Here is a 14,963-nt window from a genome sequence, read left to right as displayed (position 1 = left end):
TGTTAAAGACTGCTGGCTGCATTGCAGAGAGATCGGGTGCTGGTTAGGATGCCCAGGGAGGGGAGGGGAGCAGGTGGTGAAGGAGCCGCTCAGCAGTGTTGGGCTCTCAGTCGACCAGCTTGGACAGAGTGATAAAGGAGGACGCTTTCAGCTCTGCTGAAAACAGTAGGTGCAAAATTGAGCAGAGACTGCAGAAGAGAGAAGAGAAGCTAGAGAAATCCCCCGACAAAGAAGACGTCAAAACTAAGGCAGAGACGGAACCTTTTGCTTTGAATCTCAGGCATCTTCACTTTGCTCTGACCATGTCCATAGGATGGAGAGCAACACACAGACGGCAGAATAACTGCTGCTTAACACCGACAGAGACTGCACCAACGTCAGCTGCTGGCTGAGCACCTCTGATCACATCTCAGGTTGGGGACCTCATCCCCTGGGAAACTCCTGGAAGATCGAAGGAGAAGGAGGAGGGTGACTTACAGGCACGCTGGTTGGAGTGTGGTGGTCAAAGCAGCCTGGTGTATTTTTGGATGTGAATTAAGCAAGCAAGCTGGAATAAAGATGTAGTGTGAGCTGGAGGAAGGAGGGGGAGAGAACAAGGAAAGTTGTGTGCAAAGGAGAGGAGAGGGCTGGATGTCCTGGCTTGACGGACTGAAAACTGGAAAATACAGAGGGGGCACTGGTTCAGGAAGGTAAGGTCTTTAAAATGTTTTTCACTTGCCCTCAGGATAGCAAAATCAGTCATTTCTTATTTCTGTAACATAACTACATTAAAATGTGGGTTTATCTTACAAAAGCTCATTAAATAGACTATGCTTAGGCTTCAGTTTTGGATACCTCTTCAGATTTGGTATGCAGTTCTAAAGATTAACTAAATGAAGGTTGAATAGAGACAAAAACGGAATGAAAAGTTAGAAAAACCGTATTAATCAATAGTTACATTGTAGGATAGTGTTCAGGCATGTGTGTTGAATGTTTACAGTGTATGGTAGAGATTTCTGCCCGGCACTTAGCTTGAATTGCTCAGCTTACTCTGCTTTAAAATTACACTGAAAACTAAAAAAATCAATGTGAATCAGTCTGAACATAACATTGTTATTGTGTCCTTGTGTTAGCTCCTAGCATATGCAACATTTTCCCTGTGTGGAAGAAGACAGCAACTATCTGAAAAAATAGCCAAAGAGTACCCATTTGAAGCTTCTGGTGTCTCCAATGAAAAACCTTGTACTGTTTGATTTTCCACAGCATCACTGCTGTGTTGGACCTCCCTAATGTGTTGGTCCTTTTTGCACAATGCCTGCCATTATTAGAGAGTCTCAGTGCATACAGTAAGAACTTAAGTAAATCTAAAATGCCTAAGACTGTGGAACGTTCATGCAAGAATGAAAATGTTCTTCCTATTACAAATAGGAAATAAATCGTTCTTTGCTACAACCTTATTTGGTGTGCTATGTTATATGATGGTAGCTGTAACAGTAGCACATTAGCAAGCTTTAATTGACTTGAGACAGATGTCTAAGACGAACATTTCAGAGTATTTTAGGCACAACAAATTCACACCCAGTGTTTTGTAGTCATGATGCTGTTTGTTTTTTAATAATTATTGTGATTCTTAGGTTCATAATGTTCTTAGTTCTCCCTCACTCAGTGTTTATCTTCTCCTGTGTTTACTCGTGTCTCCCTAGACACTGTGTTAAGCTTGGGTGTCTTGAATCTGAGTTGTGTGTGTTTCCTGCTTTATTTTGATAGTCCCTTGTTGCGTGTTCAGTGTATTCAGCTTTGCTTCCTCCCTGACACATTGTGTCTGTTTACGTCCGGCTGTGTTCCCTCCTGTTATCCTCTGTGTATTTAAGTCCTCTGTGTTCCTTTGCTTATTGTCGTGTCGTCCCATGTGCTGTGTGTTTTCCTGTGTGATCCTTGGTACCCCAGTTTATTCCTCGTTGTTCCCCCTAGTTGTTTACTTCTGGTTCCTTGTTTTTGAGTTTTTGGTTATCAGAGCTTCCATGTTTAAATATCGTTATTTCAGCAACAAAGCTGCCTCCTTTAGTTCACTCCTTTTTTTTGAGTCCTGTGTTTTGGTCCTCATCCTGTCTGCCACACAGCGCCACCACGAGGCGTTGGTTATTGATGAAGTCTCTGAGGCATTTAATGATCACATGATTATTTTTTACAATGAGCACGACTTCTCATAAGTACAACACAATAGCAGTTCTGTGTTACTGTCAGCTACCATAACCATGACTGGCTTGGATTACTTTAGTAAGCGATTACTTTGACAGTCATTCATTTGTCTGAGGCACAAGTCCCATTGACTGACGCAACCCAGTATTGCCTTAATGCCAGATGAGGGCAAATTAATTTTTTCACTCTGTACTATGATGAACTATTTTCACAACAAACATATTAAAACAACATCAAGAAAAATGTTGAAACTTGTTATTAATGCTTAAAACATGGGGTGCCACACCCTGAACGAATTAATAATAAAACTCTGTTAACATGTTTTCTTTTTCATTACATTTCTTTCCACTACTAGTGCCTGTCCCCGAGTAACAATTATGGTTGTAAACACTGCATTTAACTGTTCAATAAAACATTTTCCACACTGTGTTACGTTCACCAAATAAAACCCACAGTACCAATTAATCATCAGTTGTCTTTGCCAGGTATACATTATTTTTCCTGTCTAGATCGATAAACAAGTTTATCACATTACTATGACTTTTCTCCTGTAACCAGACTCAATATTTATCCAACACTCTACCACACTTATCTTTGTTTACACATTAATGCACTTCTGTTCATCTTAGTGTCTTCAATCTGCATCAGTTTCTTATAACTGTCTCTCACACCTTCTATGTATATCTACAGGCCATCAAGACCTCACAGCCCCTGGGGGCAAATAGCTCCCATCTTAATACTTAAACAAATATTAAAACTTAATACGTTGTTGAGCTTTTCCTTCCTTTTGTCTCAGGCTTCTCTTTATTTGTTTTGTTCCCATCTGTATGGTTTTTCCACGGGCTGGCTGGTACATTGATGGAACAGGTTCCTGTGTATTGTGTCACTCTTTCCTCCTTTTGTGGTTTGAACTCATAAACTGGGATGCTAGGGCTTTTTGACTCACTACCACATACACTGCATCCCCCCAGTATGACCAAAGCTTCTCTGGACTTCTCTCTTTGAGATTGCCAAGCTTCTTTTTGAGCTGTAATAGGTGCAATCTCATAAGCCTCCTTCATTTGAGAGTGCCATTTTGTCACATACTTCTCATAGCTTGCTTGCTGGTCCTGTGAAGGCAAGTTGAACAAGACATCTACAGAAAGCCGAGGAGTGTGGCCAAACAGCAAATAGTATGTGGAAAACCCAGTAGCCTCCTTCCAAGTGTAGTTGTAGGCAGGCACTATGTTTGACAGCGAGTCTTTCCAATCTGCTTCTTTAGATAAATTCAATTAATTTCAATTGAATTAAATTTAATTTATATAGCACCAAAACACAATAACAGTTGCCACAAGGTTCTTTATATTGTGAGGTAAAGACTCGACAATAATACAAAGAAAACAGATCATATGACCCCCTTTGAACCAGTGCTTTGGTGACAGTTAAAAGGAAAAACTCCCTTTTAACAGGAAGAAACCTCCAACAGAACCAGGCTCAGGGTGGGGCAGGGTGAGGGTCAGCATGCATTACAAAATGGTCCACATCTCTTTGCATTCTCTGAGAGCTTGGACAGGAGCTATTTCAGCTGGGTCCTCAGCTATCCTTTTTCTAGCACCATCTGACTGAGGAAACCCAGTTTCTTCTCGAAGACATCACACTTCTGTGATCTGAGTTTGCCACCATGTTTTTGGTATCTCTGATGTGTTTGACATGAGTATCAAATGAAGGAGAGTGGACTAGGTTGTCTTCCAAATAGCCCTCTTAATTAGTCCTCCATGCTTCATTGAAACTCTGCTGAGGCTCAAGGCCTAAATATGCAGTTTTGCTGCCCCAAGGTGTGATGAAGGCTGTGAGGGGGCAACCTTTAGGGTCCAGGAACCCCTGTTGATATGCTTTGCCCTGATCAAGAGCAGAAAACCAGAAGCAGCTGTCAAGGGAATCTAGCCTATCTTGAATTCTGGAAATTTTTTAATTCTGTGCCTCTGTACTGACGTTCTGTTGAGTCCCCTGAAATCTCAGCACAATCTCAGTTCACCTGACTTTTTTCTAATACAGGCAACTGAGGATGAGTAGGGTGACTGGGACTCTGAAATCCACTCATGGTTCAGCAGATCTTGAAGATAGTCTTTCACTTCAGAGGTTTTGAGGCTGATATGTAGGTCTTCAGTGATGTACATGTCTAAAGTGTGGCTGCATCCAACATGATAGTCATCATAAACAAATGCTGACATGCTCGTCTTTACTGAGATGGTCTAATTTATCTGGAAGGTCCCACTGAGGTGGCTTATGGCTGGGGGCAAAGGTGGATAATAACTTTATCTATCTGTATATGTGGCTTTAAGGAAAGTGGTCCCACTGATCCTGATGTCATGTCTTCTCTGCCAGGACTCTGCCCAGACTTTAGCTTGGGTCAGGTGTCACAATAGTTTTAGCACTGATTTAGCAGTATTTACTGACAGTGAGAAGATTCGGATGATTTTTCAAATGTTGCCTGATCTTTTTAGCCGCTTGCTCCATTTACCCACTCAAATCTGCAACATTGGGATCACTAGATCCCCGAATTTGAACTAGAACCCTGTTTTGAAGGTAACAGTCCAAATAAAACTCTGTCTCTATCCACTCATCAGATTTCGCTGCCATTAGTTGCTAGAGCTACCAGTGGTTCTGTTCCCAAAAGCTCAGCATACTTCCTTCCTGCCGCCTGTTACTCTTCTTTAACCAGTTCATGCATGAATTATGACAACCTCAATCAGGATTTCTTTCTTAAGTATTTTTATTCATCTTTAGGTATGAAAAAAAGATTTTTGAACTTCATTTTTTTTAAACATGTACTTTTCAAAGAGTTTTTTACATGTCCACTTAGGTGGACAACATATGTTTTGACTTATGAATTTGGTATTGAGTGACACATCAGTGTCCAATGTAGTGGTTTATGTGCAAGTATACCATCAACACTGACACAAATACAAGAAAACAGCCTTTGAATAGCTGTCCACTGTAGTGACCACTATGTGTGAAAGCGTTAAAGACCAGTGCTGTGGATACCACCTGCTTTTATTGTAGACATTGGTTGAGTCAGTAGGTTGTAAAATACTCGTAATATTGCAATTGTAGTCTATTGGCAGTTTTTACAGTTGAAACACATTTTGTTGTGCATCTGCATCACCAGAACTTGAATAGATTTTCTGTCATTTTAGCATTTGCATTTTTTTAAGCATTGCATTTAGCATTTGAATCATTCAGCCATCATCATTCTTGCATATTTGGTTTTTGTAAAAAAAAGAAAAAAGGATGTGCTAATGTGTACAGAAACAACTAGTCAAAAGGTGTGTGTGAGTGTGAGAGAGAGTGTGTGTGACTGACATTCTGGGGATTTCTCTATATAGCTTTGTTAGTGTTGCTATGATAAATTGTTGTGGCTGTGATGTGGTATTGAGGATGTCATGCTGCCAAGCTTCATGCCAAGGAGTCATAGGAAGACAAAGAAATTGCAAATGCACGTAAGATATTTCTTTTGTTGTTTTTCTTTATTTGAAAAGTAACTACATCAAACAACAAATTACTAGAATTAAGAACTAATGCAATATGTGATATTACTTTTTAACACCCAACACTGATTACTAATACGTCAGTGATAAATCGATTTAATGGTTAGCTGAAAGCAGCACATAGCTAAATGTAAATAATTAAACTGCTATTTAAAAGAAAGTTATGGTTAGCATGTTTTCAGTTCATTCAAAAGCGGACTCATCACCTCATCAGTTGAAAGTCCCTCTCTCATATCTGATAGAAGAACTTTGGCTGTTTCTTTAACTGGGTCAGGGCTGAGCATCTCATTTGCAATGACTTTGCAGGCAGGTCATATTAATGTGTCTGCGATGGTGTATTGCTTTTTGGATTCAGCTTCTAAGTAGCTAGCTTTGAGAAGTCTTTCAGACATCTTTGTGGTTAAACCAAACCAAGAGTGACATGTTTAGCCGCATGTTCTCCTTAAATTCCTGGTTGTCTGAGCAGTGTCCAAAAAATGAAATGGGCTTTATAGATAATTAGGAAACTTTCTGGGGAAAATCTGGTCTTATTAGAAGAGACGGCATCCATCCCACTTTGGATGGAGCAGCTGTCATTTCTAGAAATCTGGACAAATTTATTAACCCCCTCTAAAACGTGACTATCCAGAGTTGGGACGAGGAAGCAGAGCTGCGGTCTTACATGGCTCTCTGCAGTTTCTCTCTTTCCATCATGCCTGACACCTCCCCCTCCGAACAGAAAAGCAGGACAGAAATCTCTGGAGGGCTACCTTTGGCAGCCCATATCCTGGGAGGGGTGATGGGCAGTAACAGTAGTATTTAAATATTAAAAAATAAACAGAAAGAACAATATAATATCCACAACTACATCAAAGAGTAAAACTGTTAAATGTGGATTATTAAACAATTAGTCTCTCTCCCCTGAGTCCCTGTTAGTAAACCATTTAATAATTGGCTAACATATTGATTTACTCTGCCTTACAGAAACCTGGTTACAGCAGGTTGAATATGTTGAAATAAATCAACGTCCTCATGATAAACTAACTGTCAGAATCCTCGAAGCACAGTCTGAGGGTGCAGAATAACAACAATGTCCCATTCCAGCTTATTAACCATAGACACAGAGTTTTAACTCATTTGATAGCCTGACTCTTAACCTTGTCCACTCTAATTGGAAAACTCAAAAAGCTGTTTTATTTGTTGTTATATATCGTCTGCCTGATCCTTATTAAGAGTTTCTATCTGGTTTCTTGGGCTTTTTATCACATTTAGTGCTTAGTTCAGATAAAATAATTGTTGCGGGTGATTTCAACATTTGTGTAAATACTGAAAATGATAGATTAAACTAGACTCGACTCAGTTGGCTTCTCACAAAATGTGAAAGCGTCCACACACCACTTTAATCCCACTTAGATCTTGTTCTGACATATGACATAGAAACTGAACATTTAACAGTATTCCCCAAAAACCATCTTTCATCTGACCATTTACTAATAACTTTACATTTACAATAATGGATTATACAGCAATGGGGAAACATTTTATCAGAGTAAATGTCTTTCTAAAAGTGCTGTAATTAAGTTTAAGGATTCAATATAAAAGCCATCACCTGACCCAGCCGTCTTAGCTAATCTCCAACCTTCATTTAATTATTGAAAGAGTAGTTTTAAAACTTCCAGCTTATCATCTGCAGAGGGATCATTTATTTGAAGAGTTTCAGTCAGGTTTCAGAGCTCATCACAGCACAGAAACAGCTTTAGTGAAGGTTACAAATGATCTTCTTAAGCCCTCTGACAGTGGACTCATCTCTGTGCTTGTCCTATTAGACTTCAGTGTAGCATTCGACACTGTTGACGATATTTTATTACAGCAATTAGAGCATGTCATAGGTATTAAAGGTACTGTGCTGCAATGGTTTATATCATTTCTATCTAATTGACTTCAATTGATTTAATTTGTAGTTTGAATCTGTTTAGTCTTTTTTGTATATTTTTCATATGTTGATTTATTTCACGATTCAGACTGCTGTAAGCACACTGAGCACAAGGGGAAAGAAATGCCAAAGTGAAAAGGAGAGAGGAGATATTTCAGACAAATTAGAGCTACTAGAAACACTAAATTGTTGTGTAAATGACTAAATGACTCATGAAAACAGTGATTAAGAATATAAATGTTTTGTGATGTCATGTGATCCAACACCTCTATTTGCAAAATTTTCCTTTCGGTCAGGAGCGCCGATAAAACAGATTCTCCTGATGTAGTCTGCGGGCAGAATGCATGATGCCATGATGTAAATCTGTGAATCCATTCAAAAAAGTGTATAAATCTGCTTGTCCAACAGAGCTGAATGTAATAATGTAAAGAATAAACCAGTCTCTCCTGTGCAGTAAGTTAACCCTAGCCCTAACCTGGAGATGTGGAAGAAAGGAGCACCAGAGGTTCTAATGGCAGAATGGGGGATTTAGTTGTTTTAGTAGCTTTTGCTGTTTCTGAGATGTTTGTAGCTCAGTTCAGTTGCATTTTATTTATATGGCGCCAAATCACAACAGCAGTTGCCTCAAGGTGCTCAACTATTTTGAAAAACACACAAAGAAAATGGCAATTGTATAAATTCATGTTGAGTCTAAGTGACTCTCAGAATAAAGTTTGTGCTTTTTCAAAGCATGTCTTGTTTCATTACTTCCATATGACAACAAATTAAGATTACACACGTGAGTTTTTTTTTCTCTCTTCTTGACCTCTTCTTCCCTCCACAAATTGTTCCCTCTTTTCCTAAACCCATCTCCACTCACTCCCTTGTTCTCATGTTGACATCTGTTGTGGACCCCTCTGTCTCACTTCCTGCTCCATCTTCAGATGCCCTCTTGCTACAGGAATGCGCTGAACATTGTGGTCACCACCCTTTTTGCTGCGGTGGTCCTCTTCACCATTCTGTTGGCCTATGTTACAGGTTCATTTCAATCACAAACACAAAAAGTATATGATAATTAAAATGTATGATCGTATTTACTGATTTTTTTTCCCTTCTTCATTGTGAAGGCTACCAGTTTATCCACACTGAGCAGCACCACCTGTCCTTTGGCCTATATGGTGCCTTCCTCTCCCTCCACCTCTTTCTCCAGAGCCTCTTTGCATTCTTGGAGCATCGGCGGATGAGGAGTCCTGCCCGACCTCAACACCTCCGGCGTTCCGTGGCCCTCTGCATCGCAGCTTACCAAGAGGACCCAGACTACCTAAGGAAGTGTCTCCACAGCATCTGCCGAATCTCTTTTCCAGGCTTGAAGGTGGTGCTGGTTGTGGATGGAAATAGACCCGAGGATCGCTACATGATGGACATTTTCCATGAAGTGATGGGAGGAGCGGACCAGGCTGGCAGCATGGTGTGGAAGGGGAACTATCACAGGGACGGTAGTGGAGGTGGGGGGGAAAGCACAGCGCACATGGAAGAGATGGCACAGGTGTCAAGGATGGTCAGAGGTTGCCGCTATTCTTGCATTATGCAGGAGTGGGGAGGTAAAAGGGAGGTGATGTACACTGCCTTCAAAGCGCTGGGGGACAGTGTGGACTACGTGCAGGTAAGGGCTACACAGACACCATCACATATATGTACATTTGCAATGGCAAAGAATTCATTTGAACAATTTAGGCTGACCTGATGTATAATCTGAATATTCATCCTGACCACTTGTTATGATCTGCATAGTTTGTATAGTCATTCTGACCACTTAGCTACTAACCACGGTAATGTAAAACGGGATGGCTGTAGCTCAGGAGTTAGAGCAGGCCATCTACTAATCAGAAGACTGGCAGTTCAATCCCTGGCTGTCCAGCCTGTATGCCAGATACTAAACCCAAGTTGCTCTCCAATACATCCATTTTTGAATGCCAGAGAACCATGTTTGATAACAGATGCCATTTAAAACCTGCACTTATGTCTACCTGTGCTAGCTGTTTCTTCTGAACTACATGCTAATGCTAACACACTAATGTTAAAAACTGGGAAAAATACTGCCTTAGAGCAAGAAGTACATAAGTTCTATGTGGCCATTAGAAAAACCACACTCACAGTGAAATAGAGTACACAAGATTTCTTTTTATTTCAAAGCCTACTAGTGCTGACAGTGTAATTCTGACCTGCAGTCCAGAGCCCAAGGATACCACAGTCAGAATTTCAGCCTGGTTTCATACAGGAAAAGGTGGTCGCTCAGAGGAACAAGATGTCAATCACATATCTTAATAATCGGACTCTTGCATCTTCCTAAGAGAGTTTTCATCTACCTTAATAGGCCTTGTGTTAGTGGAACACGAGTTTCCATACCAGATCCTTGGAATAGAACTCTCTTTTTCTTTGGGTCCTCTGTGATTTCAGCAGGTTGGCCACCTCCTAATTGCACAGTAGGCTTTTGCTCAGAGCCCGACGGCAGATTCGGTCCAGTGCTTTTTTAAAAACTTCACAAACCCTGATTTAAATTGATCCTTCTGTCAAATAAAACTACGTTATTTTAAAAATAGGACCAGACCAGGTTACAAACTATGTTTTATAGCCCCCTTCTTTCCTGTTTACCCACAGCCGGATTCCCCCACCAATTATAACGCATGACTTTTCTTACATCAACACTGTGAAATGCGTTGTCAGCAGTATAAAATCCTGCACACCCAAAAATGACCTCTTTTGTATTTAACATGACAGTAACATTACTTGTGATTTTTTTCATAGTAAAAATAAACCATCTGTTTATTAGAAGAATGAAAATCTTCACCATCCGTGAAGGACTTGCAATGTAATGTAAAACAAGAATGAAATCCTAACTACTTTACACAAGTAATAGTCAAGCAAGACTGTTGAAACTGTTGTTGTTGTTATTTAACTGCTTATGGAAAGACTTTCCGGGTCTGCATCCAGACCTGTGGGTTAATGCTGGATATTGAGTTCCTTCTTCATGGCCAACTGTTGCACGCCTTTGTCCTTGCTGAGGGTAAAGGTCGAGTCCACAGCTGACCCAGGTGCATTGAAATTACAGAGAACCAGCTGGGATGTTTGTCAGCAGCCTCTCATTTTTCTCTTGGATTTTACAATCAATACCAGCCTGTGTTTGGCAACACCTGGGGTCTTAGACTGCTGGTTGTAATTGTCTGAGCCCGTGTTTAACCCCCACTAGGCCTCACCTTTTGTTTTTTATGTCGTCTTTTATTTCTCCAGGTGTGTGATTCAGACACAGTTTTAGACCCAGCATGTACCATAGAAATGCTCAAGATCCTTGAGGAAGATCCAATGGTGGGAGGGGTTGGTGGAGACGTGCAGGTAAAACAGCACTGCAGAGGAAAAGTGTAATGAGAAAGTCAACTTGAATTTCCTCTCTTGTTATTGATTAAACTCAATATCTAAATATCAGAGTCACAGAATACTGAACCCTTTATGCATCAAAATGGCTTTTATCTTCTTTATTACGCTGTGTCTGTGAGTATGCAATTCATTTTTGCATCAAAGTACAGGGCAAACTTCAGATTGCTAATATGCTCGCTTATGCCCAAACCACCTCAACTGGCTCCTTTCAATGTGGAGGAGTAGCGGCTCCATAGCGGTGGGTGTTGTTGGACAGGGCTTCCCTTTGTCACCGATTGTCACTTTGCCTTCTAGTGTACTTTAAAATATCACAACAATTGGAAATGTCATAGACAGCTCTAAATCCTTCTCAGTCATACAGTTATCCTTTTACATTGAACACGTGTAAAAATAGGAGATATTGTGATTTGGCAAGCAGCCCTACAACTAACTGCCGGATGGCTTTCACTGCAAGACAAGGCCTTGTTAAATCATTCAAAGACAGACAATCCATTTTCTTTGTCCTTGGCATGGCTATTAACACAACAGTGGCCGTCATTCACAAAGAACCGTTCTGGGCACTTCAACGAAAAACTGAAATTATAGCTAGCCTAGCAAGTGGTCGTATCCAGACTGAAGTTATAACAACATTTGCATCATGAGACGATGCTTTCCCTTGTTGTCGGAAGACCATGGCTATATTGTGAAGCTTGAAGGCTCTGCTTGAAATGCAAATTGGTCTCATGGTGTGCTCAAAAATCAGTCAATCAATCAATAAATAAAAAGCAAGAGAGGCTGGAATAGACTTACCAGAGCTGGGGGACATAACGAAAGGAGATAAAAAGAAAAGCACGTAACATCAGCTTCACATCCAAAGTGCTGTACAATAAAGGAAATGCCAAAGGGGAATCCACACTGTTACTAGCTCATCTTCCTGTAGCCAATTCCAGCAACGAAGAGGATTGAACAAGATAATTAGTATTCACAAAGCTGAACTTGACAGCTATGGACACTCAGCCCAAAAACCAAGTGCTCAGTCAGGCCTCAAATAAGGACACTAAGGAGACTGTAATGCCAGTTCCACCCACAATCCATTGCTCAACAATCTCTCCGTAAAGGCAATGGCAGGTCTGCACCTCCTATGGCAGCCCAAGTCCATAGGACAACTCTGAACAAAAGTCCCACACTAGCTGCTGCTCAAATCAGGCAATTTTACAAGTAGACAGTTCAGTGAGCTACATTTAGGTGAATTATCAGCTGTCATAACGCTAATTATTTAAGCTGACAGAATCAAGTGAACAGACATGCAGCCTACCTATAGCGGGTTAACCTCATATATTGCTGACAGCCAAAGAGAGACATGAGAAACAGAGCAGGGAGCATAACCAGCCCAGCTACAGCCACAACCTTGAATAACATAAAGTTTTACATTAATTAAAGTAAAGGAGTTTAATGAGGTAGATAGATTAATTAGCAATTTAATGAGTTAGATACAGAAATGAGCTGTATCTAACTCAGAAAAGTGGGCTAACCATGCATATTTTTGCACATTTGAAATACTCAAATGTAAAATCCTCACAGAAAAAAACTACAATGCAAAAATGTATAAAACTACATTTGAAATGTCATCTAGGTCCTGAAAATGTGTCTATTTTATTCTATTTATATCTGGGACAAAAAACGGTGAAGGCTCCTTGGAGAGTTTCAAGACAATATTCTCTAAACCTGAAAAAAAAAGGAAAAGTTGATGGAAAAATCTTAGCTTTCAGTAACTGTTAAGATACAATGAAACCTGACTGTGATTTTCCTTTCTTTCAATCTTAATATATTCTTATGCACTTTCCTATCTTCCAGATACTCAACAAGTACGACTCATGGATCTCCTTCTTAAGCAGTGTGCGCTACTGGATGGCCTTCAACATTGAGCGTGCGTGCCAGTCCTACTTTGGCTGTGTCCAGTGTATCAGTGGCCCTCTCGGGATGTACAGGAACTCCTTGCTACAGCACTTCTTGGAGCCATGGTACCATCAGACCTTTTTAGGCTCCAAGTGCAGCTTTGGAGATGACCGCCACCTCACCAATCGGGTGCTTAGCTTTGGGTACAAGACAAAATTCACAGCTCGATCACAGTGTCAGACTGAGACACCAACCCAGTATCTGCGTTGGCTCAACCAGCAGACTCGATGGAGCAAGTCTTACTTTCGTGAATGGCTCTACAATGCCTTGTGGTTCCATAAACACAGCCTCTGGATGACTTATGAATCCATGGTCACTGGCTTCTTCCCGTTCTTCTTGGTTGCTACAGTCATCCATCTCTTCTATCGTGGACGGCTGTGGAATATCCTGCTCTTCTTATTGACAGTCCAGTTGGTTGGGATGGTGAAGGCGACCTACGCCTGTTTTTTGCGTGGCAGTCTGGTCATGATCTTCATGTCACTTTACTCACTTCTCTACATGTCCAGCCTTCTTCCTGCCAAAATATTTGCCTTGCTTACCATAAACAAGGCTGGATGGGGCACATCAGGCCGCAGGAAGATTGTGGTCAACTTCATTGGAGCGGTGCCAGTTACAGTTTGGGCTATGGTGCTGCTTGGAGGTGTGGCATATACAGTTTACTGTGAAACACAGGAGCCATTCAGTGAGACTGAGAAAGCCTTATTGATAGCAGGGACGATACTCTACGCCTGCTACTGGCTTATTCTTGTGGTACTGTATTTGGCAATTGTAGCCAAACGGTGTAATAAGAGGGAAGAACAGTATCATCTGCCATATGAAGAGGCCTAAACTGGAAATATTGCTCGTCTGAGTTTCACTGCAGTTTGATTCAAGCAAGGTCTCTACTCACCTTGCTGGAACAATAAACATTGAACAAGGAAAACACATCTTCATTGCTGGTGCTACAACACTGTGATTCTTAAATTTGAGAAGCATGACTCTAGTTGTGGGGACTTATAGATCCATACAGTTCTTCCATTTATCCCATTTTTATGGTGCTTCACAGTGAAAACCTTAACCAAGCAGAATAGGTCATAATGTTTTAAAATATCCATATACTTGCTACGAAAAACATCAGGTAATTGATGGGTACAGGTTGCTTTTTGTAATGAAAAGTGTCATACAGTGTTTTACTTTTTTTTAAAAAAATACATGTGAAACTTTTATATTTAAGATGTTTACTTAGATTAGTCAGAGCACCTGCTTTGGAAAAGATTAGGGAGGCTCAGTAGGTGTAGAGTCCAGACAGAGACAAAGCAAATTTTAAAAAATATGAAACTGCCAACAAATTCAACTGAAGATGTGTTTAACATGGAAGAGAGGAAGAGATGAATTTGTCCTGGCCAGTCAGCATGAATTTAAAAATATAGAGAGGTAGGAAGTAGGAAGAGAGTCTTTAAGAAATAAACAGAAAATACACTAGTGTGTGAGTTATACATAAAAATACATCCATACTCTGTAACATCCTAAGATCTGTACAGTTGGTGCATGAAAAAAAATTACATAAATATTCTGTCTTAATTTCGCTACTTCCATTTTTACTATTTATACTTTAATAGTATATACATTATACTATGTATCTACTAGTGTAGTGTGTGAATTTCAGTAAAGTAACATTGTCTCAAATTGTCTGTGTAGGTTCTCAGTCATCCAGGTGATCCAGGTGAGGAGCTTGGAAAGAAATCATCTGGACTTCTTTAAGTTTCTTTAAGACTTTTAACCTCTGATCTGAGAAGCTTCTTCAGGTCCACTGGTCATTCACAGTGGGCATAGATGAATGACCATCTTTGTAAAGAGGGGATGGCTTACGACACCAACTGTCTGCCACTTACTATGCAGTTCTGTGTTCCCTTCCCAGGCGCCTCACCCTCCACTTAGCTCTTGCATCAGGTGATCTCAGTGGGTCAGATAATAGGGAAAGGCAAGGCCTCACAATGGTTTCAACCGAAGCCTCTGCTGAT

The 14,963-nt window shown here is 40.5% G+C and overlaps 1 protein-coding gene across 1 annotated transcript; it reads left to right on the top strand.

Annotated features, from left to right (window-relative positions):
* Nucleotides 1-630: 630 nt before the first annotated feature.
* has3 (hyaluronan synthase 3) lies at nt 631-13,791 on the top strand. The gene is made up of 5 exons (XM_085357828.1): nt 631-689; nt 8,541-8,634; nt 8,724-9,259; nt 10,885-10,986; nt 12,862-13,791. The coding sequence occupies exons 2-5, from the start codon at nt 8,541-8,543 to the stop codon at nt 13,789-13,791; spliced, it is 1,662 nt and encodes a 553-aa protein (XP_085213954.1). The 5' UTR covers nt 631-689.
* Nucleotides 13,792-14,963: the final 1,172 nt, after the last annotated feature.

The sequence above is a fragment of the Diplotaxodon limnothrissa genome, linkage group LG7 (assembly GCF_057381915.1).
Source record: "Diplotaxodon limnothrissa isolate DT_005_m linkage group LG7, D_limnothrissa_male_GT1.1, whole genome shotgun sequence".
NCBI lineage: Eukaryota > Metazoa > Chordata > Actinopteri > Cichliformes > Cichlidae > Diplotaxodon > Diplotaxodon limnothrissa.
Note: the sequence above shows the minus strand (reverse complement) of the source record. Positions and strands in the feature narration are given on the sequence as shown.